Source organism: Struthio camelus, chromosome 33 (genome assembly GCF_040807025.1).
Source record: "Struthio camelus isolate bStrCam1 chromosome 33, bStrCam1.hap1, whole genome shotgun sequence".
NCBI classification, from domain to species: domain Eukaryota; kingdom Metazoa; phylum Chordata; class Aves; order Struthioniformes; family Struthionidae; genus Struthio; species Struthio camelus.
Genome location: NC_090974.1, coordinates 126,437 through 154,425, shown reverse-complemented (window position 1 = coordinate 154,425; position 27,989 = coordinate 126,437). Strand labels below are relative to the sequence as shown.

Below are 27,989 nucleotides of genomic sequence, written 5' to 3'. Positions count from 1 at the left end.
TGGGCGGGGCGGCGCAGGCGCAGAGGAAGCGGCGGCGGTTTGTTGTGGCCGCCATTTTCCGTGGCATTACTGGGAAATCCCCGGGGCGCCGCCGCCGCCGGCCGTTAGCGGCCTCGGCCCGGTCCGGCCCCGGCCCCGCCGCTACCTTCCTCCTCCTCCTCTTCCTCCCCCTCCTCCTCCTCCTCCCCTCGCTGGGGTCAGTCGCTCCGCCTCGCTCCGCGCAGCGCCGCCGCCACAGGTGAGACCCTCCCCGGGGCGGGGCCTGCTCGGGCCCCGGCAACCGCCACCGGCCTCCGGCTACCGGTTCCCCCCTCCCCCCCAACCCCGGCGCCGCGGCCTCGTCCGCCCTTTCCGCGCCCGTCACGGGGCAGCCGGTACCGGTCCGGCTCTAACGGGCTTTTCCCCTCGCCCCGTTACCGGCATCGCTCTCGGGTCCCCCCCCCCCCCCCCCCGGTACTGACACTGGGCCCTGAGGCCCTTCCGGTACCGGTAGGGGTCCCCCAGTGCTCCCAGTACCGGTATGGGTCCCCCTGGGACTGGTTTGGGTGCTGTGGTACTGGTATGACCCTCCCAGTCCCCCCAGTACCAGTATGGGTCCCCCTGGGACTGGTTTGGGTTCTCTGGTTACTGGTATGGCCCTCCCAGTCCCCCCAGTACCGGTATGGGTCCCCCTGGGACTGGTTTGGGTTCTCTGGTTACTGGTATGGCCCTCCCAGTCCCCCCAGTACCAGTATGGGTCTCCCTGGGACTGGTTTGGGTTCTCTGGTTAGTGGTATGACCCTCCCAGTCCCCCCAGTACCGGTATGGATCTCCCTGGTACTGGTTTGGGTTTTCTGGTTACTGGTATGACCCTCCCAGTCCCCCCAGTACCAGTATGGGTCCCCCTGGGACTGGTTTGGGTTCTCTGGTTACTGGTATGGCCCTCCCAGTCCCCCCAGTACCAGTATGGGTCTCCCTGGGACTGGTTTGGGTTCTCTGGTTACTGGTATGGCCCTCCCAGTCCCCCCAGTACCAGTATGGGTCCCCCTGGGACTGGTTTGGGTTCTCTGGTTACTGGTATGGCCCTCCCAGTCCCCCCATTACCAGTATGGGTCTCCCTGGGACTGGTTTGGGTTCTCTGGTTACTGGTATGGCCCTCCCAGTCCCCCCAGTACCAGTATGGGTCCCCCTGGGACTGGTTTGGGTTCTCTGGTTACTGGTATGGCCCTCCCAGTCCCCCCAGTACCAGTATGGGTCCCCCTGGGACTGGTTTGGGTTCTCTGGTTAGTGGTACGGCCCTCCCAGTCCCCCCAGTACCGGTATGGGTCCCCCTGGGACTGGTTTGGGTTCTCTGGTTACTGGTATGGCCCTCCCAGTCCCCCCAGTACCGGTATGGGTCCCCCTGGGACTGGTTTGGGTGCTGTGGTACTGGTATGACCCTCCTATTCCCCCCAGTAGCAGTATGGGTCCCCCTGGGACTGGTTTGGGTTCTCTGGTTACTGGTATGACCCTCCCTGTCCCCCCAGTACAAGTATGGGTCTCCCTGGGACTGGTTTGGGTTCTCTGGTTACTGGTATGGCCCTCCTAATCCCCCCCCCCAGTACCAGTATGGATCTCCCTGGTACTGGTTTGGGTTTTCTGGTTACTGGTATGGCCCTCCCAGTCCCCCCAGTACCAGTATGGGTCCCCCTGGGACTGGTTTGGGTTCTCTGGTTACTGGTATGACCCTCCCAGTCCCCCCCCAGTACCAGTATGGGTCCCCCTGGGACTGGTTTGGGTTCTCTGGTTACTGGTATGGCCCTCCCAGTCCCCCCAGTACCAGTGTGGGACCCCCGGTCCTCCCAGTACTGGTATGGGTCCCCCTGGGACTGGTTTGAGTGCTGTGGTACTGGTATGGCCCTCCCAGTCCCCCCAGTACCAGTATGGGTCCCCCTGGGACTGGTTTGGGTTCTCTGGTTACTGGTATGACCTTCCCAGTCCCCCCAGTACCAGTATGGATCTCCCTGGGACTGGTTTGGGTGCTATGGTACTGGTATGACCCTCCTAATCCCCCCCCAGTACCAGTATGGGTCCCCCTGGTACTGGTTTGGGTGCTGTGGTACTGGTATGGCCCTCCCAGTCCCCCCAGTACCAGTATGGGTCTCCCAGTCCTCCCAGTATCAGTATGGGTCCCCCCCTGGTACTCATACGTGTCCCCCAGTACTGGTATGACCCTCCCAGTCCCCCCAGTAGCAGTATGGCTCCCCCAGTAGTTGTATGGCCTCCCAGTACCATTATGGGTTTCCTGGGTTTCCCAGTTCTCCCAGTACTGGTATGGATGTGCTGGTACTGATTTGGGTCCCCCAGTACCTCTGGTACTGGTGTGACCCTCCCAGTCCCCCAGTACCAGTATGGTTCCTGCTGGTACTGGTATGGGTCCCCCGGTACTGCTATGACGCTCCCAGTCCCACCAGTATGGGTTTCCTAGTTCCCCCAGTACCAGTATGGATCCCCCTGGGACTGGTTTGGGTTCTCTGGTTACTGGTATGATCCTCCTAATCCCCCCAGTACCAGTATGGGTCCCCCTGGGACTGGTTTGGGTGCTGTGGTACTGGTATGGCCCTCCCAGTCCCCCCAGTACCAGTATGGGTCCCCCTGGGACTGATTTGGGTTCTCTGGTTACTGGTGTGACCCTCCCAGTCCTCCAGTACCAGTTTGGGTCCCCCTGGGACTGGTTTGGGTGCTCTGGTTACTGGTATGACCCTCCCAGTCCCCCCCCAGTACCAGTATGTGTCCCCCTGGTACTGGTTTGGGTTCTCTGGTTACTGGTATGGCCCTCCCAGTCCCCCCAGTACCAGTATGGGTCTCCCTGGTACTGGTTTGGGTTCTCTGGTTAGTGGTATGGCCCTCCCAGTCCCCCCAGTACCAGTATGGGTCCCCCTGGGACTGGTTTGGGTTCTCTGGTTACTGGTATGACCCTCCTAATCCCCCCCCAGTACCAGTATGGATCTTCCTGGTACTGGTTTGGGTTCTCTGGTTACTGGTATGGCCCTCCCAGTCCCCCCAGTACCAGTATGGGTCCCCCTGGGACTGGTTTGGGTTCTCTGGTTACTGGTATGGCCCTCCCAGTCCCCCCAGTAGCAGTATGGGTCCCCCTGGGACTGGTTTGGGTTCTCTGGTTACTGGTATGGCCCTCCTAATCCCCCCCCAGTACCAGTATGGATCTTCCTGGTACTGGTTTGGGTTCTCTGGTTACTGGTATGGCCCTCCCAGTCCCCCCAGTACCAGTGTGGGACCCCCGGTCCCCCCAGTACCGGTATGGGTCCCCCTGGGACTGGTTTGAGTGCTGTGGTACTGGTATGACCCTCCCAGTCCCCCCAGTACCAGTATGGGTCCCTCTGGGACTGGTTTGGGTTCTCTGGTTACTGGTATGACCCTCCCTGTCCCCCCAGTACCAGTATGGGTCCCCCTGGGACTGGTTTGGGTTCTCTGGTTACTGGTGTGACCCTCCCAGTCCTCCAGTACCAGTTTGGGTCCTCCTGGGACTGGTTTGGGTTCTCTGGTTACTGGTGTGACCCTCCCAGTCCTCCAGTACCAGTTTGGGTCCTCCTGGGACTGGTTTGGGTTTTCTGGTTACTGGTATGGCCCTCCCAGTTCCCCCCAGTACCAGTATGGGTCTCCCTGGGACTGGTTTGGGTTCTCTGGTTACTGGTATGGCCCTCCCAGTCCCCCCAGTACCAGTATGGGTCCCCCAGTACTTGTATGGTTTCTGAGTACCAGTATGGATCCCTTGGTACCAGTATAGCTCTCCCAGTTCCACCAGTACAGATCCCCCAGTACCAGTATGGGCCCTGTTCCTCCCCCTGCCTCGTCCCAGCATCAGTCCAGTTTCCCCCACCTTGTCCCAGTTCCCCCCCCGCCTCGTCCCAGTACGGGCCCAGTTCCCCCCCACACCTCATCCCAGTATGGGCCCAGTGCGTCCCCCTCCCTCCCCCTGCCTCGTCCCAGTCCCATCCCAGTTCCCCTTTTGCCTCATCCCAGTGCAGGCCCAGTTCCCCCCCGCCTCATCCCAGTTCTAGCCCAGTTCCCCCCCACCTGTCCCAGTCCTGTCCCAGTTCCCTTCCTGGCCTGTCCCAGTCTCAGTCCAGTTCTCCCCCCGCCTTGTCCCAGTCCTGTCCCAGTCCAGTTCCCCCCCCCGCCTTGTCCCAGTCCTGTCCCAGTCCAGTTCCCCCCCCGCCTTGTCCCAGTCCTGTCCCAGTCCAGTTCCCCCCCCGCCTTGTCCCAGTCCTGTCCCAGTCCAGTTCCCCCCCCGCCTTGTCCCAGTCCCGTCCCAGTCCCCCCCCGCCTTGTCCCAGTCCCGTCCCAGTCCCCCCCCGCCTTGTCCCAGTCCCGTCCCAGTCCCCCCCCGCCTTGTCCCAGTCCCAGCCCAGTTCTCCCCCCGGCCTCGTTCCAGTCCCAGCCCAGTTCCCCCCCCCCCAACCTCGTCCCAGTCCTGTCCCAGTCCAGTTTCCCCCCCCCGCCTCGTCCCAGTCCTGTCCCAGTCCAGTTTCCCCCCCCCGCCTCGTCCCAGTTCCCCCCCCGCCTCGTCCCAGTCCCGTCCCAGTTCCCCCCCCGCCTCGTCCCAGTCCCGTCCCAGTTCCCCCCCCGCCTCATCCCAGTCTCGTCCCAGTTCCCTTCCTGGCTTTTCCCAGTCCCGTCCCAGTTCCCCCCCCCGCCTCGTCCCAGTCCCGTCCCAGTTCCCCGCCCCGCCTCGTCCCAGTCCCGTCCCAGTTCCCTTCCTGGCTTGTCCCAGTCCCGTCCCAGTTCCCCGCCCCGCCTCGTCCCAGTCCCGTCCCAGTTCCCTTCCTGGCTTTTCCCAGTCCCGTCCCAGTTCCCCGCCCCGCCTCGTCCCAGTCCCGTCCCAGTTCCCTTCCTGGCTTTTCCCAGTCCCGTCCCAGTTCCCCGCCCCGCCTCGTCCCAATCCCAGCCCAGTTCCCCCCCCACCTTGTCCCAATCCTATCCCAGTTCCCCCCACCCCGCACTCACACTGGTCCATACTGGTTTCGGGGTTGTGGGAGTCAGTTAAACCCTTTCAGGGTCCCTTAAGCCCCCCCATACCCCCCCCAGGGGGCAGATTTTGGGGTCCCCTCTGGGGGAGGGAGGGGCAATTCTGGGGGTTTTGCCCCCCCCAGGAGCGGTGCTGCCCCCCCTCCCGGGGTAATTCCCCCCTCCCCCCTCCCCCTTCCTGGAAGCCGGGGGTATTTTTGGGGTCAGACGAGGTATTTTTGGAGCCGGCTCCGCTTTCAGCCGCTGCCGCCCGGCGCCGGCCTAGCGACAGGGGCCGCCGGCTCGCCATTGGCTCGCGGGGATGGCGGGCGGCCAATGGGGAGCCTGTTGCCATGGCGGGATTGGCTGGCGACGCCCAGCCCATAGCGCGGGGCCGGGGCGGCTGGCAGCGCCTGGCTGGGGGCGCCCGCGGCGTTCACTCTGGGCCCTACTGATGGTCGGGGGGGGCACCTTGGGAACCCATCGCGTTCACTCTGGGCCCTACTGATGGTCGGGGGGGCACCCCCACCCCAGGACCCCATCGCGTTCACTCTGGGCCCTACTGATGGTCGGGGGGGGGCACCTTGGGAACCCATCGCGTTCACTCTGGGCCCTACTGATGGGGGGGACCACCCCCGCCCTGGGACCCCATCACGTTCACTCTGGGCCCTACTGATGGTCGGGGGGGCACCCCCACCCCAGGACCCCATCGCGTTCACTCTGGGCCCTACTGATGGTCGGGGGGGGGGGGGGACCTTGGGAACCCATCGCGTTCACTCTGGGCCCTACTGATGGTCGGGGGCACCCCCACCCCGGGACCCCATCGCGTTCACTCTGGGCCCTACTGATGGTCGGGGGGGGGGGGCACCTTGGGAACCCATCGCGTTCACTCTGGGCCCTACTGATGGGGGGGACCACCCCCACCCTGGGACCCCATCACGTTCACTCTGGGCCCTACTGATGGTCGGGGGGGCACCCCCACCCCAGGACCCCATCGCGTTCACTCTGGGCCCTACTGATGGTCGGGGGGGGGGAGCACCTTGGGAACCCATCGCGTTCACTCTGGGCCCTACTGATGGTCGGGGGGGCACCCCCACCCCAGGACCCCATCGCGTTCACTCTGGGCCCTACTGATGGGGGGGGGGACCACCACCCCCACCCCAGGACCCCATCACGTTCACTCTGGGCCCTACTGATGGTCGGGGGGGGGAGGGAACACCCCCACCCCCACCCCGGGACCCCATCATGTTCACTCTGGGCCCTACTGATGGTCGGGGGGGCACCTTGGGAACCCATCGCGTTCACTCTGGGCCCTACTGATGGGGGGGACCACCCCCACCCTGGGACCCCATCACGTTCACTCTGGGCCCTACTGATGGTCGGGGGGGGGGGGGCACCCCCACCCCAGGACCCCATCGCGTTCACTCTGGGCCCTACTGATGGTCGGGGGGGCACCTTGGGAACCCATCGTGTTCACTCTGGGCCCTACTGATGGGGGGGACCACCCCCACCCTGGGACCCCATCACGTTCACTCTGGGCCCTACTGATGGTTGGGGGGGGGGGCACCCCCACCCCAGGACCCCATCACGTTCACTCTGGGCCCTACTGATGGTCGGGGGGGACCACCACCCCCACCCCGGGACCCCATCGCGTTCACTCTGGGCCCTACTGATGGTCGGGGGGGAGGGAACACCACCACCCCCACCCCGGGACCCCATCACGTTCACTCTGGGCCCTACTGATGGTCGGGGGGGAACACCACCACCCCCACCCCGGGACCCTATCGCGTTCACTCTGGGCCCTGCTGATGGCCCTGGGGTGGGGGGGAACGACCCCTCCCCTGGGGGCCAGGCTGGGGACACCTATCATGTTCACTCTGGGCTCTACTGATGGCCTAGGGGGTGACACCACCAGGCTAGAGATATATTGTGTTCACTCTGGGCCCTAATGATGGTCAAGTGAGATGTTCCCACCACCCAACCCCCATCCCACCCCAAAGGGATGAGGCTGGGGACACTCGTTGTGTTCACTCTGGGCCCTACTGAGGGTCAAGGAATATCGCCCTACCCCCCAAAAGGATGAGGCTGGGGGCACCCATCGCGTTCACTCTGAGCCCTACTGATGGCCAAGTGATGCCCCTACCTGAAAAACCAGCCTGGGTGCTCCTCGTGTTCACTCTGGACCCTACTGAGGCCTGAAGGGTGTTTCTTCCTGCTTGAGGGACGAGGTTTGGGGTGACCGCGGTGTTCGCTCTGGGCCCTACTGGCGGCTGAGGGACGTTTCCATCAGCGGGGTAGGCTGGGTCCCTGTTGCGTTCACTCTGGGGCCTACCGAGTGCTTGGCGCATCAGCCTTAGAGGAGCGTGCTGGGGCGCCTGTCCTGTTCACTCTGGCCCCTAATGATGGTCGAGGGCGAAGCGCTCGCTCCCTGGCCGTGCTGAACGGTGGGGCGGGGGGGGGGGCTTCTCCAGGGTCTCGTATAGGGCTGAGCCCCCCACCCCAGGGTGGGGATTCTCCGATGTCTCGTATAGGGCTGAGCCCCCCCCCTCCCCCCCCCCAAAGCAAATTTTTCGGTGCTGTTAGGGGAGCATTTCGGGATGGGGGATCGAGACTAAGCTCTCCACCCCCCCCCTCCCCACCCCCCCACCAACCCAAATTTTCGTTACACAGGTGGCGGCAGCCGCGGCCGCAGCGCACGATGCCCGGGGCCGGCCTCGCCGGGCGCCTCGCTCCCCTCTGAGCCCACCATGTCGGGCCAGCACGGCCATGCCCCCTTCGCCAGCATCCAGCCCATGGCCGAGCACCCGCAGGTACCGGGTGGGGGTAGGGGGGGGGCAAGGACACCTTATTTCCCCCCCCCCCCCAAAAAAAACCCCACCCCAGGGCACCTCAATTCCCCCCTGGAGTTCACTAGGACCCCCGCGGGGCACCCCAAACACTAATGGGACCCCCCAGAACATCCCAATTCCTGTCTGCATCCCGTGGGCAACCCAGTTCCCCTCCTCCAGACCCCACTGGGACCCCCCAGGGCACCCCAGTTCTTCCCCAGAGCTCACTGGGACCCCCCCAGGGCACCCCAGTTCCCCCTCCAGACCTCACTGGGACCCCCGCGGGGCACCCCAGTTCCTCCTCCAGACCCCACTGGGACCCCCCAGGGCACCCCAGTTCTCCCCCAGAGCTCACTGGGACCCCCCAGGGCATCCCAGTTCCCCCTCCACACCTCACTGGGACCCCCAGAACACCCCGGTTCTCCCCTAGACCCCATTGGGACCCCCCCAGGGCACCCCAGTTCTCCCTCAGACCCCATTCGGACCCCCCCAGGGCAACCCAGTTTCCCCTCCAGACCTCACTGGGACCCCCCAGGGCACCCCAGTTCCCCCTCCAGACTTCACTGGGACCCCCCAGGGCACCCCAGTTCCTCCTCCAGACCTCACTGGGACCCCCCAGGGCATCCCAGTTCCCCCTCCACACCTCACTGGGACCCCCAGAACACCCCGGTTCTCCCCTAGACCCCATTGGGACCCCCCCAGGGCACCCCAGTTCTCCCTCAGACCCCATTCGGACCCCCCCAGGGCAACCCAGTTTCCCCTCCAGACCTCACTGGGACCCCCCAGGGCACCCCAGTTCCCCCTCCAGACTTCACTGGGACCCCCCAGGGCACCCCAGTTCCTCCTCCAGACCTCACTGGGACCCCCCAGGGCATCCCAGTTCCCCCTCCACACCTCACTGGGACCCCCAGAACACCCTGGTTCTCCCCTAGACCCCATTGGGACCCCCCCAGGGCACCCCAGTTTCCCCTCCAGAGCTCACTGGGACCCCCCAGGGCACCCCAGTTCTCCCCCAGAGCTCACTGGGACCCCCCAGGGCACCCCAGTTCCCCCTCCAGACTTCACTGGGACCCCCCAGGGCACCCCAGTTCCTCCTCCAGACCTCACTGGGACCCCCGCGGGGCACCCCAGTTCCCCCTCCACACCTCACTGGGACCCCCAGAACACCCCGGTTCTCCCCTAGACCCCATTGGGACCCCCCCAGGGCACCCCAGTTCTCCCTCAGACCCCATTGGGACCCCCCAGGGCACCCCAGTTTCCCCTCCAGACCTCACTGGGACCCCCCAGGGCACCCCAGTTCTCCCCCAGAGCTCACTGGGACCCCCCAGGGCACCCCAGTGCTCCCCCAGACCCCATTGGGACAACTAGAGCACCCCAGTCTCCCCCCCCCCAGACCCCATTGGGACCCCCAGGGCGCCCCAGTTACCCCCTCCAGCCCCATGGCAGGTGTTATGGGGCTGCTTCGGGGACACTTGGGGACACATCCACATTCCTCCACCCCCCCCCCAGACTGCACTGAGACCCCCCAGAGCACCCCAGTTCCCCCTCAGACCCTATTGGGACCCCTAGAGCACCCCAATTCCCCCTCAGACCCCATTGGGACCCCCAGAGCACCCCAATTCCCCCCTCCAGCCCCACAGCAAGCATTGTGGGGCTGCTTCAGGGACACTTGGGGACACATCCACATTCCTCCTCCCCCCCCCCCAGATTGCACTGAGACCCCCCCCCAGAGCACCCCAATTCCCCCTCAGAGCCCTATTGGGAGCCCTAGAGCACCCCAATTCCCCCTCAACCCCATTGGGACCCCCAGAGCACCCCAATTCCCCCCTCCAGCCCCACGGCAAGCATTGAGGGGCTGCTTCAGGGGTGCCTGGGGATACATCCACATTCCTCCACCACCCCAGACCACACTGAGACCCCCCCCAGAGCACCTCAGTTCCCCCTCAGACCCTATTGGGACCCCTAGAGCACCCCATTTCCCCCTCAGACCCCATTGGGACCCCCAGAACACCCCAGTTCCCCCCCCAGCCCCACAGCAAGCATTGTGGGGCTGCTTCAGGGACACTTGGGGAAACATCCCCATTCCTCCACCCCCCCCAGACTGCACTGAGACCCCCCCAGAGCACCCCATTTCCCCCTCAGACCCCATTGGGACCCCCAGAACACCCCAGTTCCCCCCCCAGCCCCACAGCAAGCATTGTGGGGCTGCTTCAGGGATACTTGGGGAAACATCCCCATTCCTCCACCCCCCCCAGACTGCACTGAGACCCCCCCAGAGCACCCCATTTCCCCCTCAGACCCCATTGGGACCCCCAGAACACCCCAGTTCCCCCCTCCCAGCCCCACAGCAGGCGTTGTGGGGGTGTCGGGGACACTCGGGGACACGTCTGCGCGCCCCCCCCCCCCCCCCCCCCAGATCCTGCCGGACCTGAGCATCCTGCAGCGGCGCATCCCCCTGACCTTCCGCGACTCGGCCAGCGCCCCCCTGCGCAAGCTCTCCGTCGACCTCATCAAGACCTACAAGCACATCAATGAGGTCAGCGGGGCGGGTGACGCCGGCTCGGGGTGGGGGGTGGCACAGCACCCACGGGTGGCCTGGGACGGGGCAGATTCGCGCACACAAACCCGCCGCCGCGGGGGCCGCGGTGCCCTCGACCGGGGTTGTGCGGCAGGGTTTGGCCTAGGAGCGGGCAGGGACGGGCAGATTTGGGGCAGGGACGGGCAGATTTGGAGCAGGGACCTGGGGCAGGGACGGGCAGATTTGGGGCAGGGACAGGCAGATTTGGGGCAGGGAGGAAGAAGCAGATTTGGAGCAGGACCTGGGGCAGGGACGGGCAGATTTGGGGCAGGCAGGAACAAGCAGATTTGGAGCAGGACCTGGGGCAGGGACGGGCAGATTTGGGGCAGGCAGGAACAAGCAGATTTGGAGCAGGACCTGGGGCAGGGACAGGCAGATTTGGGGCAGGCAGGAACAAGCAGATTTGGAGCAGGACCTGGGGCAGGGATGGGCAGATTTGGGGCAGAAGCAGGCAGATTTGGGACAGGCAGGAACAAGCAGATTTGGAGCAGGACCTGGGGCAGGGACAGGCAGATTTGGGGCAGGGACAGGCAGATTTGGGGCAGAAGCAGGAAGAAGCAGATTTGGAGCAGGACCTGGGGCAGGGACGGGCAGATTTGGGGCAGGGAAGGGCAGATTTGGGGCAGGCAGGAACAAGCAGATTTGGAGCAGGGACCTGGGGCAGGGACGGGCAGATTTGGGGCAGAAGCGGGCAGATTTGGGGCAGGGACAGGCAGATTTGGGGCAGGCAGGAACAGGCAGATTTGGAGCAGGACCTGGGGCAGGGACAGGCAGATTTGGGGCAGAAGCGGGCAGATTTGGGGCAGGCAGGAAGAAGCAGATTTGGAGCAGGACCTGGGGCAGAAGCGGGCAGATTTGGGGCAGAAGCAGACAGATTTGGGGCAGAAGCAGGAAGAAGCAGATTTGGAGCAGGACCTGGGGCAGGGACGGGCAGATTTGGGGCAGAAGCAGGCAGATTTGGGACAGGCAGGAACAAGCAGATTTGGAGCAGGGACCTGGGGCAGGGACAGGCAGATTTGGGGCAGAAGCAGGCAGATTTGGGGCAGAAGCAGGAAGAAGCAGATTTGGAGCAGGACCTGGGGCAGGGATGGGCAGATTTGGGGCAGAAGCAGGCAGATTTGGGGCAGAAGCAGGAAGAAGCAGATTTGGAGCAGGGACCTGGGGCAGGGACGGGCAGATTTGGGGCAGAAGCAGGCAGATTTGGGGCAGAAGCAGGAACAAGCAGACTTGGGGCAGGGACCTGGGGCAGGGACGGGCAGATTTGGGGCAGAAGCAGGCAGATTTGGGGCAGAAGCAGGAACAAGCAGACTTGGGGCAGGGACCTGGGGCAGGGACAGGCAAGATTTGGGGCAGGAGCAAGCAGGAACAAGCAAATTTTGAGCAGGAACCGGCAGGTTTGGGGCAGGAACCGACAGGACCGAGCAACTTTTGAGCAAGAAGTGGCAGATTTGAAGCAGGAACCGGGAAAACTGGAGGCAGCAACCGGCAAATTTGGGGCAAGGAGCAGGCAGAGACGAACGCGTTTTGAGCAGGAACCGGCAGATTTGGGGCAGGAACCGGTAGGGAAAGGCAGATTTTGGCCGGGGACCGGGCCGCAGCCCCCCAACCGGCACCCCACGGCCCCCCGCGTCCCCTCCCCGGCCAGGTTTACTACGCCAAAAAGAAGCGGCGGGCGCAGCAGGTGCCCCCCGAGGACTCGAGCACCAAGAAGGAGCGCAAGGTCTTCAACGAGGGCTACGACGACGACAACTACGACTACATCGTCAAGAGCGGCGAGCGCTGGCTCGACCGCTACGAGATCGACTCCCTCATCGGCAAGGGCTCCTTCGGCCAGGTCGGGCACCTCGGGGTGGGACCCCCCGTCATCCCTGAGGACCCCCCCAGCACCCCTCCAGGTCTCAGTGGGGTCCCCCAACAGGCTTGAGATGCCACCACCATCTCTTGGGACCCCACCGAGGTCCCTTCGCCCATCCCTGGGGTCCTACCATCGCTCTTTGGGGTCCCGTCACTACCTCTGGGGACCTCCAGGATGCCTCCGGGCCCCACTGGGGTCCCCTCAACATCTTTGGGGTCCTGCCACCACCCATTAGGGTCCTACTGCCACCTCGGGGGGACCCCCAGGACCCTACTGGGGTCCCCCCAACATCTCTGGGGTCCCACTGCCACCCCCAGGGACCCCTCTAGGTCCTGCTGGGGTCCCCTCACCCATCCTTGGGGTCCTGCTGTCACCCCCAGGGACCCCACAACCCCTCTGGGCTCCACTAGGGTCCTCTCAACATCCCTGGGGTCCCACTGCCACCCCCAGGGACCCCTCTAGGTCCTGCTGGCGTCCCCTCACCCATCCTTGGGGTCCTGCTGTCACCCCCAGGGACCCCCACAACCCCTCTGGGCTCCACTAGGGTCCCCCCAACATCCCTGGGTTCCCACTGCCACCCCCAGGGATGCATCCGGGCCCTGCTGGCGTCCCCTCACCCATCCTTGGGGTCCTGCTGTCACCCCCAGGGACCCCCATAACCCCTCTGGGCTCCACTAGGGTCCTCCCAACATCCCTGGGGTCCCACTGCCACCCCCAGGGATGCATCCGGGCCCTGCTGGGGCCCCCTCACCCATCCTTGGGGTCCTGCTGTCACCCCCAGGGACCCCCACAACCCCTCTGGGCTCCACTAGGGTCCTCCCAACATCCCTGGGGTCCCACTGCCACCCCCAGGGATGCATCCGGGCCCTGCTGGGGTCCCCTCACCCATCCCTGGGGTCCTGCCACCACCCCCTGGGTCCCATTGCCACCCCCAGGACCCCTCCAGGGTTCCTCTTTCATCCCCCATATTCCCCCCAGGCCTCATATTTGCCCCTCGGAGCCCCCCAGCACCTCTCAGCACCCTCTCGGAGCCCCTCAGCACCCCCCAGCACCCTCTTGGAGCCCCCCAGCACCTCTCAGCGCCTTCTCTGAGCCCCTCAGCCCCCCCCCAGCACCTCTCAATGCCCTCTCAGAGCCCCCCAGCACCCTCTCGGAGCCCTTTCTGAGCTTCCCAGCACCCTTTCGGAGCCCCCCAGCACCCTCCAACACCCTCCCTGAGCCCCTCAGCCCCTTTTCCCACCCGCCCTCCTCCCCACCGACACCTGCCCGTTGCCCCCCCCAGGTGGTGAAGGCCTACGACCACCACGACCAGGAGTGGGTGGCCATCAAGATCATCAAGAACAAGAAGGCCTTCTTGAACCAGGCGCAGATCGAGCTGCGGCTCCTCGAGCTCATGAACCAGCACGACACCGAGATGAAGTACTACATCGGTGAGCGGTGGGGCGCCCCACCGATACGGGGAGGGGGGGCACTTGGGGGTCCGCATCGCCCCGTGGGGCAGGGGACGCCTCGCCACGCAGGAGCCGGGAGGGAAGCAGGGGCAGGATCTTGCGGGGATGGAGGCTGAATCGCACCTTGGGGGTGCGGATCTCGCCGCGGGGGGCTGCTGTGGGGCAGGGGAGGGCAAGGCTTGTTATGGGGCAGTAGTTTGGGGGTGGATATCGTCGTGGGGGTGCAGTTGTGGGGCGGGGAGAGGGCAGAGCTCATCGTGAGGAGCAGAAGGCGGCCGTATCCGGCTGTGGGGCACGTCCGTGGGGCAGGGGGGACATCAGATCTCACCATGGGGCAGGGAGAGCCCAGATCTCATTGTAGGGGGCAGAAAGAGCCTGGATCCCACCCCAGGACGTACCCGTGGGGCAGGGGGAAGGTCAGATGTGGCGGTGAGGGGCAGAAGGAGCGCGGATGCCACGCGGGGACGTAGCCGTGGGGCAGGGGGAAGGTCAGATGTGGCGGTGAGGGGCAGAAGGAGCCCGGATGCCACGCGGGGACGTACCCGTGGGGCAGGGGGAAGGTCAGATGTGGCGGTGAGGGGCAGAAGGAGCGCGGATGCCACGCGGGGACGTATCCGTGGGGCAGGGGGGAGGTCAGATGTGGCGGTGAGGGGCAGAAGGAGCCCGGATGCCACGCGGGGACGTACCTGTGGGGCAGGGGGAAGGTCAGATGTGGCGGTGAGGGGCAGAAGGAGCCCGGATGCCACGCGGGGACGTACCCGTGGGGCAGGGGGAAGGTCAGATGTGGCGGTGAGGGGCAGAAGGAGCCCGGATGCCACGCGGGGACGTACCCATGGGGCAGGGGGAAGGTCAGATGTGGCGGTGAGGGGCAGAAGGAGCGCGGATGCCACGCGGGGACGTAGCCGTGGGGCAGGGGGAAGGTCAGATGTGGCGGTGAGGGGCAGAAGGAGCGCGGATGCCACGCGGGGACGTAGCCGTGGGGCAGGGGGGAGGTCAGATGTGGCGGTGAGGGGCAGAAGGAGCCCGGATGCCACGCGGGGACGTACCCGTGGGGCAGGGGGAAGGTCAGATGTGGCGGTGAGGGGCAGAAGGAGCCCGGATGCCACGCGGGGACGTACCCGTGGGGCAGGGGGAAGGTCAGATGTGGCGGTGAGGGGCAGAAGGAGCCCGGATGCCACGCGGGGACGTACCCATGGGGCAGGGGGAAGGTCAGATGTGGCGGTGAGGGGCAGAAGGAGCGCGGATGCCACGCGGGGACGTAGCCGTGGGGCAGGGGGAAGGTCAGATGTGGCGGTGAGGGGCAGAAGGAGCGCGGATGCCACGCGGGGACGTAGCCGTGGGGCAGGGGGAAGGTCAGATGTGGCGGTGAGGGGCAGAAGGAGCGCGGATGCCACGCGGGGACGTAGCCATAGGGCAGGGGGAAGGTCAGATGTGGCGGTGAGGGGCAGAAGGAGCGCGGATGCCACGCAGGGACGTAGCCGTGGGGCAGGGGGAAGGTCAGATGTGGCGGTGAGGGGCAGAAGGAGCGCGGATGCCACGCGGGGACGTACCCGTGGGGCAGGGGGAAGGTCAGATGTGGCGGTGAGGGGCAGAAGGAGCGCGGATGCCACCCCAGGACGTACCCGTGGGGCAGGGGGAAGGTCAGATGTGGCGGTGAGGGGCAGAAGGAGCGCGGATGCCACCCCAGGACGTATCCGTGGGGCAGGGGGAAGGTCAGATGTGGCGGTGAGGGGCAGAAGGAGCGCGGATGCCACGCGGGGACGTAGCCGTGGGGCAGGGGGAAGGTCAGATGTGGCGGTGAGGGGCAGAAGGAGCCCGGATGCCACGCGGGGACGTACCCGTGGGGCAGGGGGAAGGTCAGATGTGGCGGTGAGGGGCAGAAGGAGCGCGGATGCCACGCGGGGACGTACCCGTGGGGCAGGGGGAAGGTCAGATGTGGCGGTGAGGGGCAGAAGGAGCGCGGATGCCACGCGGGGACGTAGCCGTGGGGCAGGGGGAAGGTCAGATGTGGCGGTGAGGGGCAGAAGGAGCGCGGATGCCACGCGGGGACGTACCCGTGGGGCAGGGGGAAGGTCAGATGTGGCGGTGAGGGGCAGAAGGAGCGCGGATGCCACCCCAGGACGTACCCGTGGGGCAGGGGGAAGGTCAGATGTGGCGGTGAGGGGCAGAAGGAGCGCGGATGCCACCCCAGGACGTATCCGTGGGGCAGGGGGGAGGTCAGATGTGGCGGTGAGGGGCAGAAGGAGCCCGGATGCCACGTGGGGACGTAGCCGTGGGGCAGGGGGAAGGTCAGATGTGGCGGTGAGGGGCAGAAGGAGCCCGGATGCCACGCGGGGACGTACCCGTGGGGCAGGGGGAAGGTCAGATGTGGCGGTGAGGGGCAGAAGGAGCCCGGATGCCACGCGGGGACGTAGCCGTGGGGCAGGGGGAAGGTCAGATGTGGCGGTGAGGGGCAGAAGGAGCCCGGATGCCACGCGGGGACGTACCCGTGGGGCAGGGGGAAGGTCAGATGTGGCGGTGAGGGGCAGAAGGAGCCCGGATGCCACCCCGGGACGTATCCGTGGGGCAGGGGGGAGGTCAGATGTGGCGGTGAGGGGCAGAAGGAACCCGGATGCCACGCGGGGACGTACCCGTGGGGCAGGGGGAAGGTCAGATGCGGCGGTGAGGGGCAGAAGGAGCCCGGATGCCACGCGGGGACGTAGCCGTGGGGCAGGGGGAAGGTCAGATGTGGCGGTGAGGGGCAGAAGGAGCGCGGATGCCACCCCAGGACGTATCCGTGGGGCAGGGGGGAGGTCAGATGTGGCGGTGAGGGGCAGAAGGAGCGCGGATGCCACGCGGGGACGTACCCGTGGGGCAGGGGGAAGGTCAGATGTGGCGGTGAGGGGCAGAAGGAGCCCGGATGCCACGCGGGGACGTACCCGTGGGGCAGGGGGAAGGTCAGATGTGGCGGTGAGGGGCAGAAGGAGCGCGGATGCCACGCGGGGACGTAGCCGTGGGGCAGGGGGAAGGTCAGATGTGGCGGTGAGGGGCAGAAGGAGCGCGGATGCCACGCGGGGACGTACCCGTGGGGCAGGGGGAAGGTCAGATGTGGCGGTGAGGGGCAGAAGGAGCGCGGATGCCACGCGGGGACGTACCCGTGGGGCAGGGGGAAGGTCAGATGTGGCGGTGAGGGGCAGAAGGAGCGCGGATGCCACCCCAGGACGTACCCGTGGGGCAGGGGGAAGGTCAGATGTGGCGGTGAGGGGCAGAAGGAGCGCGGATGCCACCCCAGGACGTATCCGTGGGGCAGGGGGGAGGTCAGATGTGGCGGTGAGGGGCAGAAGGAGCCCGGATGCCACGCGGGGACGTACCTGTGGGGCAGGGGGAAGGTCAGATGTGGCGGTGAGGGGCAGAAGGAGCCCGGATGCCACGCGGGGACGTAGCCGTGGGGCAGGGGGAAGGTCAGATGTGGCGGTGAGGGGCAGAAGGAGCCCGGATGCCACGCGGGGACGTACCCATGGGGCAGGGGGAAGGTCAGATGTGGCGGTGAGGGGCAGAAGGAGCGTGGATGCCACGCGGGGACGTAGCCGTGGGGCAGGGGGAAGGTCAGATGTGGCGGTGAGGGGCAGAAGGAGCGCGGATGCCACGCGGGGACGTAGCCGTGGGGCAGGGGGAAGGTCAGATGTGGCGGTGAGGGGCAGAAGGAGCCCGGATGCCACGCGGGGACGTACCCGTGGGGCAGGGGGAAGGTCAGATGTGGCGGTGAGGGGCAGAAGGAGCCCGGATGCCACGCGGGGACGTACCCGTGGGGCAGGGGGAAGGTCAGATGTGGCGGTGAGGGGCAGAAGGAGCGCGGATGCCACGCGGGGACGTAGCCGTGGGGCAGGGGGAAGGTCAGATGTGGCGGTGAGGGGCAGAAGGAGCGCGGATGCCACGCGGGGACGTACCCGTGGGGCAGGGGGAAGGTCAGATGTGGCGGTGAGGGGCAGAAGGAGCGCGGATGCCACGCGGGGACGTAGCCGTGGGGCAGGGGGAAGGTCAGATGTGGCGGTGAGGGGCAGAAGGAGCGCGGATGCCACGCGGGGACGTACCCATGGGGCAGGGGGAAGGTCAGATGTGGCGGTGAGGGGCAGAAGGAGCGCGGATGCCACCCCAGGACGTACCCGTGGGGCAGGGGGAAGGTCAGATGTGGCGGTGAGGGGCAGAAGGAGCGCGGATGCCACCCCAGGACGTATCCGTGGGGCAGGGGGGAGGTCAGATGTGGCGGTGAGGGGCAGAAGGAGCCCGGATGCCACGCGGGGACGTACCTGTGGGGCAGGGGGAAGGTCAGATGTGGCGGTGAGGGGCAGAAGGAGCCCGGATGCCACGCGGGGACGTAGCCGTGGGGCAGGGGGAAGGTCAGATGTGGCGGTGAGGGGCAGAAGGAGCCCGGATGCCACGCGGGGACGTACCCGTGGGGCAGGGGGAAGGTCAGATGTGGCGGTGAGGGGCAGAAGGAGCCCGGATGCCACCCCGGGACGTATCCGTGGGGCAGGGGGGAGGTCAGATGTGGCGGTGAGGGGCAGAAGGAACCCGGATGCCACGCGGGGACGTACCCGTGGGGCAGGGGGAAGGTCAGATGCGGCGGTGAGGGGCAGAAGGAGCACGGATGCCACGCGGGGACGTACCCGTGGGGCAGGGGGAAGGTCAGATGTGGCGGTGAGGGGCAGAAGGAGCCCGGATGCCACCCCGGGACGTATCCGTGGGGCAGGGGGGAGGTCAGATGTCTCCCCCGCCCCGCTCGCCCCCCTCCTCACCCCCGCGCCCTCCCGTTTTCGTCGCTCCCCTCGCCGGCAGTGCACCTGAAGCGCCACTTCATGTTCCGCAACCACCTGTGCCTGGCCTTCGAGCTGCTCTCCTACAACCTCTACGACCTGCTGCGCAACACCAACTTCCGCGGCGTCTCGCTCAACCTCACCCGCAAGTTCGCCCAGCAGCTCTGCACGGCCCTCCTCTTCCTCGCCACCCCCGAGCTCAGCATCATCCACTGCGACCTCAAGCCCGAGAACATCCTCCTCTGCAACCCCAAGCGCAGCGCCATCAAGATCGTCGACTTCGGCAGCTCCTGCCAGCTGGGCCAGCGGGTGAGCGGGGCCCTAAACCGCCTCAACGTCTTCCCCCCTCCGGCCCCCGGAGCCCCGCCTCACAGCTTTGGCTCCGCCTCCTGGTGCCGGGAGACCCGCCCCCACAAAGCTGAGCCTTGCCTGAGCCAGTGTCACCCGGGTTCTGGGCTGAGGAATGCTAAGCCCCGCCCCCTGGGGGGGCTAAGCTCCTCCCCTGGGGGTGTTAAGACACACCCCCTGCCTTGGCTCCGCCTCCTGGTGCCGGGAGACCCGCCCCCACGAAGCTGAGCCTTGCCTGAGCCAGTGTCACCCGGGTTCTGGGCTGAGGAATGCTAAGCCCCGCCCCCTGGGGGGGCTAAGCTCCTCCCCTGGGGGTGTTAAGACACACCCCCTGCCTTGGCTCCACCTCCTGGTGCCAGGAGACCCGCCCCCACGAAGCTGAGCCTTGCCTGAGCCAGCTTCACCTGGGTTCTGGGCTGAGGAATGCTAAGCCCCGCCCCCTGGGGGGGCTAAGCTCCTCCCCTGGGGGTGTTAAGACACACCCCCTGCCTTGGCTCCGCCTCCTGGTGCCGGGAGACCCGCCCCCACGAAGCTGAGCCTTGCCTGAGCCAGTGTCACCCGGGTTCTGGGCTGAGGAATGCTAAGCCCCGCCCCCTGGGGGGGCTAAGCTCCTCCCCTGGGGGTGTTAAGACACACCCCCTGCCTTGGCTCCGCCTCCTGGTGCCGGGAGACCCGCCCCCACGAAGCTGAGCCTTGCCTGAGCCAGTGTCACCCGGGTTCTGGGCTGAGGAATGCTAAGCCCCGCCCCCTGGGGGGGCTAAGCTCCTCCCCTGGGGGTGTTAAGACACACCCCCTGCCTTGGCTCCGCCTCCTGGTGCCAGGAGACCCGCCCCCACGAAGCTGAGCCTTGCCTGAGCCAGTGTCACCCGGGTTCTGGGCTGAGGAATGCTAAGCCCCACCCCCTGGGGGGCTAAGCTCCTCCCCTGGGGGTGTTAAGACACACCCCCTGCCTTGGCTCCGCCTCCTGGTGCCGGGAGACCTGCCCCCACGAAGCTCAGCCCCGCCCCATCCAGCAGCACCCTGATTCTGCGCTAAGGACTACTAAGCCCCGCCTCCAAGGGGGCGGGACTTAGCCCCACCTCTGCAGGCTGTTTGCCCCGCCCCCTGGGCTGTAGCCCCACCCCCGGGCTGTAGCCCCGCCCCCAGCTGACCCCCCTCCGCCCTCTCCCCAGCTCTCCCAACGCATCCAGAGCCGGCCCAACCGCCCCCTGGCAGTGTAACCCCGCCCCCCTGAGTGTAACCCCGCCCCCTGCGGTGTAACCCCACCCCCCTGGCTGACACCCCGCCCCCTCCACCCCCCCCCCAGATCTACCAGTACATCCAGAGCCGGTTCTACCGCTCGCCCGAGGTGCTGCTGGGGCTGCCCTACGACCTGGCCATCGACATGTGGTCTCTGGGCTGCATCCTGGTGGAGATGCACACCGGCGAGCCCCTCTTCAGCGGCTCCAACGAGGTGGGCGGGGCCTGGGGGAGGGGGCGGGGCCTCAAGGTGGTGGGGTGGGGCCTCACCGGGGGGCGGGGCCTCAGTGGGGCCCCCCCCTCCCCGGGGGGCTGTGGTGGCGTAGGAGAGGCATGTGGGGCAGCCTTCCCCCTTTGGGTGGGTGGGGCCTAGGGAAGGGGGCGTGGCCTCTCGGGGGCGGGGTGCTGTGGAGGGGTGGGGCCTGTCCTGATGGGCAGGTGCTTGGGGGAGTGGCCCCGAGGGGGGTGTGGCCTGGGGAGGGGGCGGAGCCGGGTGGGGTAGGCAGGGTGAGCCCTGCCTTGAGGGTTGTCACTGAGGGGGGCGGGGCTTCGGGCAGGGGGCGGGGTTTCCAGTGGGATGTGACCCCCCCTCCCACCATGGGTCCCATGCCCAGGGCATTGTGGGAGAAGTGCTGGCAGAGGGCATGCTGGGAGTTGTAGTCTGGGAGCAGGACTGCCATGGGGCATGCTGGGAGCTGTAGTCTGGGAGCAGGACTGCCATGGGGCATGCTGGGAGCTGTAGTCCAGGGATTGGGGCATGCTGGGAGTTGTAGTCGAGGGACATGCTGCCCCCAGGGGCATGCTGGGAGTTGTAGTTGAGGGATTGGGGCATGCTGGGAGTTGTAGTCGAGGGACAGGCTGCCCCAGGGGCATGCTGGGAGTTGTAGTCGAGGGACAGGCTGCCCCAGGGGCATGCTGGGAGTTGTAGTCCAGGGATTGGGGCGTGCTGGGAGTTGTAGTCGAGGGACAGGCTGCCCCCAGGGGCATGCTGGGAGTTGTAGTCGAGGGATTGGGGCGTGCTGGGAGTTGTAGTCCAGGGACAGGCTGCCCCCAGGGGCATGCTGGGAGTTGCAGTCCAGGGATTGGGGCGTGCTGGGAGTTGTAGTCCAGGGATGGGCCGCCCCAGGGCATGCTGGGTGTTGTAGTCGAGGGACGGGCCACCCCAGGGCATGCTGGGAGTTGTAGTCCCTTGAACATGGTACTGCAGTCCTCCCAGCCGTGGGGACCTGGGGATGTCCCTGGTGTCCCGTCCTGTTCCCACCCCCCCCCCCAAGCCGAGGTGGCCTTGGGGACCCCGGGGACGTCGCTCGCAGGAAGAAGTTGCCCCTGGGGACGTCACCGACATCCCCGGCCGGGGCCGGGGCGGCTTCGGGGACCGCGGTGACGTCTGCGTCCCCCTCGGCGTCCCCAGGCCGACCAGATGAACCGCATCGTGGAGGTGCTGGGGCTGCCGCCCCCCCACATGCTGGAGCAGGCGCCCAAGGCCCGCAAGTACTTCGAGAAGCTGCCGGAGGGCGGCTGGGCCCTCAAGAGGAACAAGGAGACCAAGAAGGTGAGGGGGGCGGCCCCAGTGCCTCCCAGTATGGCCCAGTACCACCCAGTAGGTCACGCTATCTCCTGGTACCCTTCAGTTCCTCCCGGTATGTCCCAGTACCCATTCAGTGCTCCCTGATTCCCCGCTTGGTGCATCCCAGTATGTCTCAGTGGTCCTACGGCATGTCCCAGTATGTCCCAGCAGACCGCGCTTTCTCCAGTGCTTCCCAGTATGTCCCAGTACCCCCCCCAGCACCCTCAAAACCCTTCCCAGTGCTTCCTGCTAGCCCCCAGGAGCCCCATAGCAAATCCCAGTATATTCTCGGGGGCTTCCCAGTACGTCCCACTTCCCAGGGAACGTATCCCAGTGCCTCCCAGTACATCCCAGTACTCTCTACTATCCCCTTTGCACCCCCCCAATGCAATATTCAGTGACTTCCAGTTTGTCCCAGTGCCCCCCCAGTCCCTCTCAGATCTCCGCCAGGGTCCCACAAACTCCCTTCCTTTGCCCCAGGGACACTCAAACCCCTCAGATCTCCCCCAAGGGACCCCCAAAATCCCTTCTTCTTGCCCCAGGGACCCCCTAAACCCCTCAGATCCCCCCCAACGACCCCTCCAAACCCCCTTCCCTGGTTTCAGGGACCCCCACATGCCTCCAATCTCCCTCAGGGGACCCCAAACTCCCTTCCTCTGCCCCACGGACCCCCAAACACCTCAGATGTCTCCCCAAAGGACCCCCAAATTTTCTTATCCTGGCCCCAGGGATTTTTGAACCCCTCAGATCTCCCCTGAAGGGACCCTCAATCCCCCTTTCCCTGCCTCCATGGACCTCCAAAACCATCAGATCTTCCCCAAGAGACCCCCCCCCCAATCCCCTTCCCTTGGCCCCAGGGACCCCAAAACCCCACAGATCTCCCCCAAAGATCTCCTAAATGCCTTTCCTTGGTCCCAGGAACCTCTGAACCCCACAGATGTTCCTCAAGGACCCCCTAAACCCCTTTCCCGGGCTCCAGAGATCCCCAAACCCCTCAGATCTCTTGAAAGGGACTCGCAAAATCCTCTTTTATTAGTTCCAGGGACCCGAAAATCCCTCCGATGTCCCCAAAGGGACCTCCCAACCCCCTTCTCTTGGCCTGAGGAACCTCAGAGCCCCTGAGGTCTCCCCACCAGGACCTCCCCAAACCTCCTCCCCGCGTCCTCCCCAGCCCTAACGCCGCCGCCCGGCTCTGCCCCGCAGGAGTACAAAGTGCCGGGGACGCGGCGTCTGCACGAGGTGCTGGGGGTGGAGAGCGGGGGCCCGGGGGGCCGGCGGGCCGGCGAGCAGGGTCACGCGCCCTCCGACTACCTGAAGTTCAAGGACCTAGTGCTGCGGATGCTGGACTACGAGCCGCGGAGCCGCATCACGCCCTTCTACGCCCTGCAGCACAACTTCTTCAAGAAAACGAGCGACGAGGGCACCAACACCAGCAACAGCACCTCCACCAGCCCCGCCATGGAGCACAGCCACAGCACCAGCACCACCAGCTCCGTCTCCAGCTCGGGTACGGCGTCGGCGCCCGCCGCGGCCTGTCCCGGGCCCCGGTTAAGGCCTACGGGCTTGTGCCTTCTCCGTTTCTGTCCTACAAGCTCCGTGTCCTGCTTGATGATGGCTCCCCCAGGGCCACCGCGGTGCCCGGTCTTGTCCCTTCCCCGTCTCTATCCTACCAGCTCCATGTTCTGCGTGGTGTCCCTGGGCCACCACAACATCTCAAAACGTGGTCACGGTGCTCGGTCCTCTCCGTTCCCTGTCCCAGTCTTACCACCTCCACGTCCTGCTTGATTTCGGCTCTTGGGACCAGCATGGTGCCCGGTCTTGTACCTTCCCTTTCTCTGTCCTATCAGCAACGTGTCCCGCGTGGGTCACCACGGTGTCCCGAAACGTGACCACGGCCCTCAGTCTTGTGCTTTGCCCAAGCCTGTTTTCCTGGTTCTGTTTCCTGCTTGATGATGGCTCCCCGGGGCCACCACAGCACCCCAAAATGTGGCCACAGCATCCGGTTTTGTCCCTTCCCCGTCTTTGTCCTACCAGCTCCGGATCCTGCGTGGTGATGGTTCCCCAGGCCACCGCAGTGTCTCAGAACGAGGCCACAGTGCTCAGTCCTCTCCTTTTCCCATCCCTGCCCTACCAGCTCAGTGTCCTGCTTGGTTTTGGCTCCTGGGGCCACCATGGCACCTGGTTTTGTCCCTTCCCCATCCTTGTCCTGCTGGCTCCACGTCTTACTTGATGGTGGCTCTCCAGGTGACCAGGGCACCCTGAGACGTGATCACGGTACTTGGTCCGGTCCCTTCCCCATGTCTCCTACCAGATCTGTGTCCTGCTTGGTGGCAGTTCCCCAGGCCACCACAGAACCCAGTCTTGTCCCTTCCCCGTCCCAGTCCTCCCAGCTCCATGTTCTCCTTGGTGACAGCTCCCTGAGCCACCAGGGCGCCCCAAAATGTGACCATTCCTCTCATTTTTGTCCCTCCCCCATCCTTGTCCTACCGCCTCCGTATCCTCCTCGGTGACGGCTCCCCGTCCTGTCCCACCACACCCGTGGCGTCCCCGACCCGCGCCGCCCGCGGCTCAGGTCCCCTCTCGCCCTCCCAGGTGGCTCCAGCGGCTCCTCCAACGACAACCGCAGCTACCGCTACAGCAACCGCTACTACGGCACCGCGGCCCCCGCGCACACCGACTACGAGATGCAGAGCCCCCAGGTACCGCCTGCCCGGCCCCCGCGGGGACAGCACCCGCGGGTGGCCCCCCCGCCCCCAACCGCAGCGGGTGGGACCCAACGGACCTTGGGGATCTCCTTGGCTCTAGCGGCCCCAAAATGGGGATCGTGAGGGAAGCTAAGGACCTTCTAGCCATCCGTGTCCGTGTGACACCCCACCCCCGCAGGGATCGCTTGGCCACAAGATGGGGACCCCAAGGACCTTCTGGCCACCTTGGGCAATATGACACCTACCCTAGGGCACCCCTTGGTCCCAAGATGGGGACCCCAAGGGACAACGGGGACCCGAGAGACCTTGGGAACCTTCTGGTCACCCTGGTTATGTGGCACTCCGCACCAGGGAGACCCTTTGGCCGCAAGATGGGGACCTTCTGGTCACCCTGGACACGTGACACCTTACCCCAGGGGACCCCTTGGCTACAAGACGGGCACCCTGAGAGACCGTGAGGACTTTCTGGTCACGCTGGCTATGTGACACCCACCCCTGAGGACCCCAGGGACACCGTGGCCACAGGATGGGGACTCCAAGGGATCCCAGGGCACCTTGGGGACGCTCTGATCCTGAGATAGGGGCCTCGAACTCTCTGGCCGTGAGACAGGGACTTCAGGGGACCCTGGGGATGCCCTGGCCACCCAGAGAGGACCTTGGGGACACTTTGGCCATGAGATAGGGACACCATGGCCACTCCAGCTTCATGACACCCACCCAAAGGGACCCCAGGGACCTGCTGGCCATGAGACGCCCACCTGAGGGGACCCTGGGTAGCCCTTGGCCACAAGATGGGGACCCTCTAGTCATCCTGGCTCTGTGACACCCACCCCAGGGGACCCTGGGGACCCTGTGGCCACGTGACACCCACCTGAGGAGACCCCGGGGACCTGCCAGCCATGTGACACCCACCTGAGGTGACCCTGGGGACCCTCTGGCCACCCCAGCTCCACGACGCCCGCCCCAGGGGGACCCCAGGGCTGCATGACACCCACCCCAGGGGACCCCAGGAACCAGCTGACCTTGTGACACCCACCCAAGGAGACCCTGGGGACCCCTTGGCAATGGGATGGGGACCCCGGGGATCCTCTGGTCACCCCAACTCCACCACACCCACCTCAGGGGACCCCAGGGACCCCATGGACACGTGACACCTGCCCGAGGAGACCCCAGGGCTCCCATGACCATGAGACAGGGACCCCGGGGACCTCACGGCCACCCCAGCTTCGTGACACTCCTCCTAGAGGTCTCCAGGGCCAAGTGGCACCCCCCCAGGGGTCCCCGGCGACCCTTCGGCCACGTGATGGGGATCCCAAGGGACCCCATGGCCACCCGAGCTCCATGACACCCCCCCCAGGAGACCCAGTGGCCACGTGACAGCCACCCAAGGAGAGCCTAGGGACCTCATGGCCATGTGACACCCACCCCAGAGACCCTGGGGACCCCTTGGCCACGCGATGGGCATCCTAAGGGACCCCGTGGCCACCGCAGAGGACCCTCTGGCCACAAGACGGGGACCCTGGGGCACCCTGTGGCCACATGACACCCACCCAAGGAGACCCCAGCGACCCCTTGACCATGAGTTGGGGGCCCCAGGGCCACCCAAGCTCCGTGACACCCCTCCAGGGGACCCTGTGGCCATGTGACACCCACCCCTAGGGCCCCCACATCCCCTTGGCCACACGACGAGGATCCCAAGGGAGCCCGCGGCCACCCCGGGGGACCCTCCGGCCCCGAATTGGGGACCGGGGATCCCGTGGCCACGTGACACCCACCCGAGGAGACCCTGGGGACTCGGCGGCCACCCCGGCTCTGTGACGCCCACCTCGGGGGAGCCCGTGGCCGCGTGCCACCCACCCAGGCGACCCCTTGGCCACGCGATGAGGATCCCAAGGGACCCCGCGGGCCACCCCAGCTCCGTGACACCCGCCCCACGGGGACCCTCCGGCCACAAGCTGGGGGGGGGGGGGACCCTGGGGCACCCCGTGGCCACGTGACACCCACCCAGGGGACCCCGGTGGACCCCTTGGCCACGAGATGAGGACCCCGCGACCACCCCGTCTCCGTGACACCCCCCCACCCACCACCACCGCTCCAGCGGGGGGAACCCCTTGGGCACAAGATGGGGATCCCAAAGGTCTGGCCCCGAAATGGGGACCTGGGGCCCCCCCGTGGCCACCTGCTCCCCACCCCCAGGGGACCCCGGCGGCCACGCGGCACCCTGCCCGCGTCCCCCCACCCCGCTAACGCCGTCTCTCTCTTGCTCCCCCCCCTCCTCTTCCCCAGGGCCCCCCAGCGCAGCAGCCGCGGCCGTGGGCCGGGGGCGAGCCGGGCCCCGCCGGGAGCGACGCTTTCGCCCCGCTGGCAGCACCCAAAGGCGCGGGGGCTGCTGCGGGTGCCCCCCACCCTTTCGCCCGCCCCCACTACCACCACCACCATCACCACCACCACCACCACCACCACCACCAGCAGCAGCAGCACCAGCACCCGGCGGCTCCCTCTTCCTCCACCTCCTCCTCCGCCGTCGCAGCACCCGCCGCGCCGGGGGCACCCGCCGAGCGCATGGAGCTGGGTGCCCCCCACCCGCCGCCGCCGCCTCCTCCTCCTCCTCCTCCTCCTCCTCCTCCGCCGCCGCCCCCCCGGCAGCACCCGGACTGCCTACCCTTCGCCCCGTCGGCTTTCCGGACTCGAGCGGCCGCCGGCGGTCACCCCGGCGAGGGCGGCCGACCCTACGGCACCCACCTACGGGGTCGACCCGACCGCGAGGACTCGGCCATCCTGGGCGTCTGCGTCCCCCAGAGCACCGCCGCCAGCTCCTGACGGTCCGTTCCCCCCCGCCCCGCTCCCCCTTCCTCCTCCGCCCACCCACCCCGAAATCGTCACCGTCGTCGTCACCGCCGCCGCTTCGGACTCCGGGCGACCGAGAGGAGGGGGAGCCGGAGGTGGTGGTGGTGGGGGGGGGGGGGGAACAACCCCCCCCCCCCTCCCGAAACGAAGACGACGGCCCCGAAACGAGGACGCCGGCACCCAAAAGGTCGGGCGCGAGCGGGGAGGGAAGGGAGCGGGCTGGGGGGGCACCCGCCGAACCTTTGCGCCCCCCCCCCCACAAAAAAAAAAAACCCTTCCCGCCACCCGCGGACGTTTCGGGGAGGAAACGGGAGCTGGCGGGACCTCGCTGCTAAATCGCGCCCCCCCCCCACCTGCCCCCATACTCCCCCCCACCACCACCCAGTGGCACCCAAAGGTGGGGGGGGGGGCAAATCGGGGTTGGGGGGGGTGGGTTGCGCGTGGGGTGGGTGAAGGGGAAAGGGGGGGGGGGTCCGGCCGTGCCCCCCCCCACCACCACCCCCGGCTCGTGCTGTCTGGTTTTGTCTTTAATTTATTGTACCAAAGACGGTGTTGCGGCCCCGCTGGCCCCCCCCCCCCCCCAAAAAAAAGCCCCCCCCCCACCACCACCACCACCCCCGGGTGCCGGCCGGTCGCCCCTGGGTGCCCCCACCCGTCCGCGGGGCGACGGCGGATTTCGGGGGGGGGGGGGAAACGCCCCCAGCCACCTCCTGCCGTCGCGCCCCCCCCCCCCGGGGTTTTGGGGGGGGGGGGGGGAAGGCCGGCGAATAAAATAGTGACAGCAGCGCCCGTCGG

The 27,989-nt window shown here is 66.8% G+C and overlaps 1 protein-coding gene across 1 annotated transcript; it reads left to right on the top strand.

Annotated features, from left to right (window-relative positions):
* Window positions 1–5: 5 nt before the first annotated feature.
* On the top strand, window positions 6–27,971 carry LOC138063657 (dual specificity tyrosine-phosphorylation-regulated kinase 1B-like). Its single transcript, XM_068923394.1, has 11 exons — window positions 6–238; window positions 7,654–7,793; window positions 10,228–10,347; window positions 12,035–12,223; window positions 13,527–13,674; window positions 18,511–18,797; window positions 20,143–20,289; window positions 21,487–21,627; window positions 22,846–23,149; window positions 24,235–24,341; window positions 26,634–27,971. The coding sequence occupies exons 2-11, from the start codon at window positions 7,731–7,733 to the stop codon at window positions 27,165–27,167; spliced, it is 2,040 nt and encodes a 679-aa protein (XP_068779495.1). The 5' UTR covers window positions 6–238; window positions 7,654–7,730; the 3' UTR covers window positions 27,168–27,971.
* Window positions 27,972–27,989: the final 18 nt, after the last annotated feature.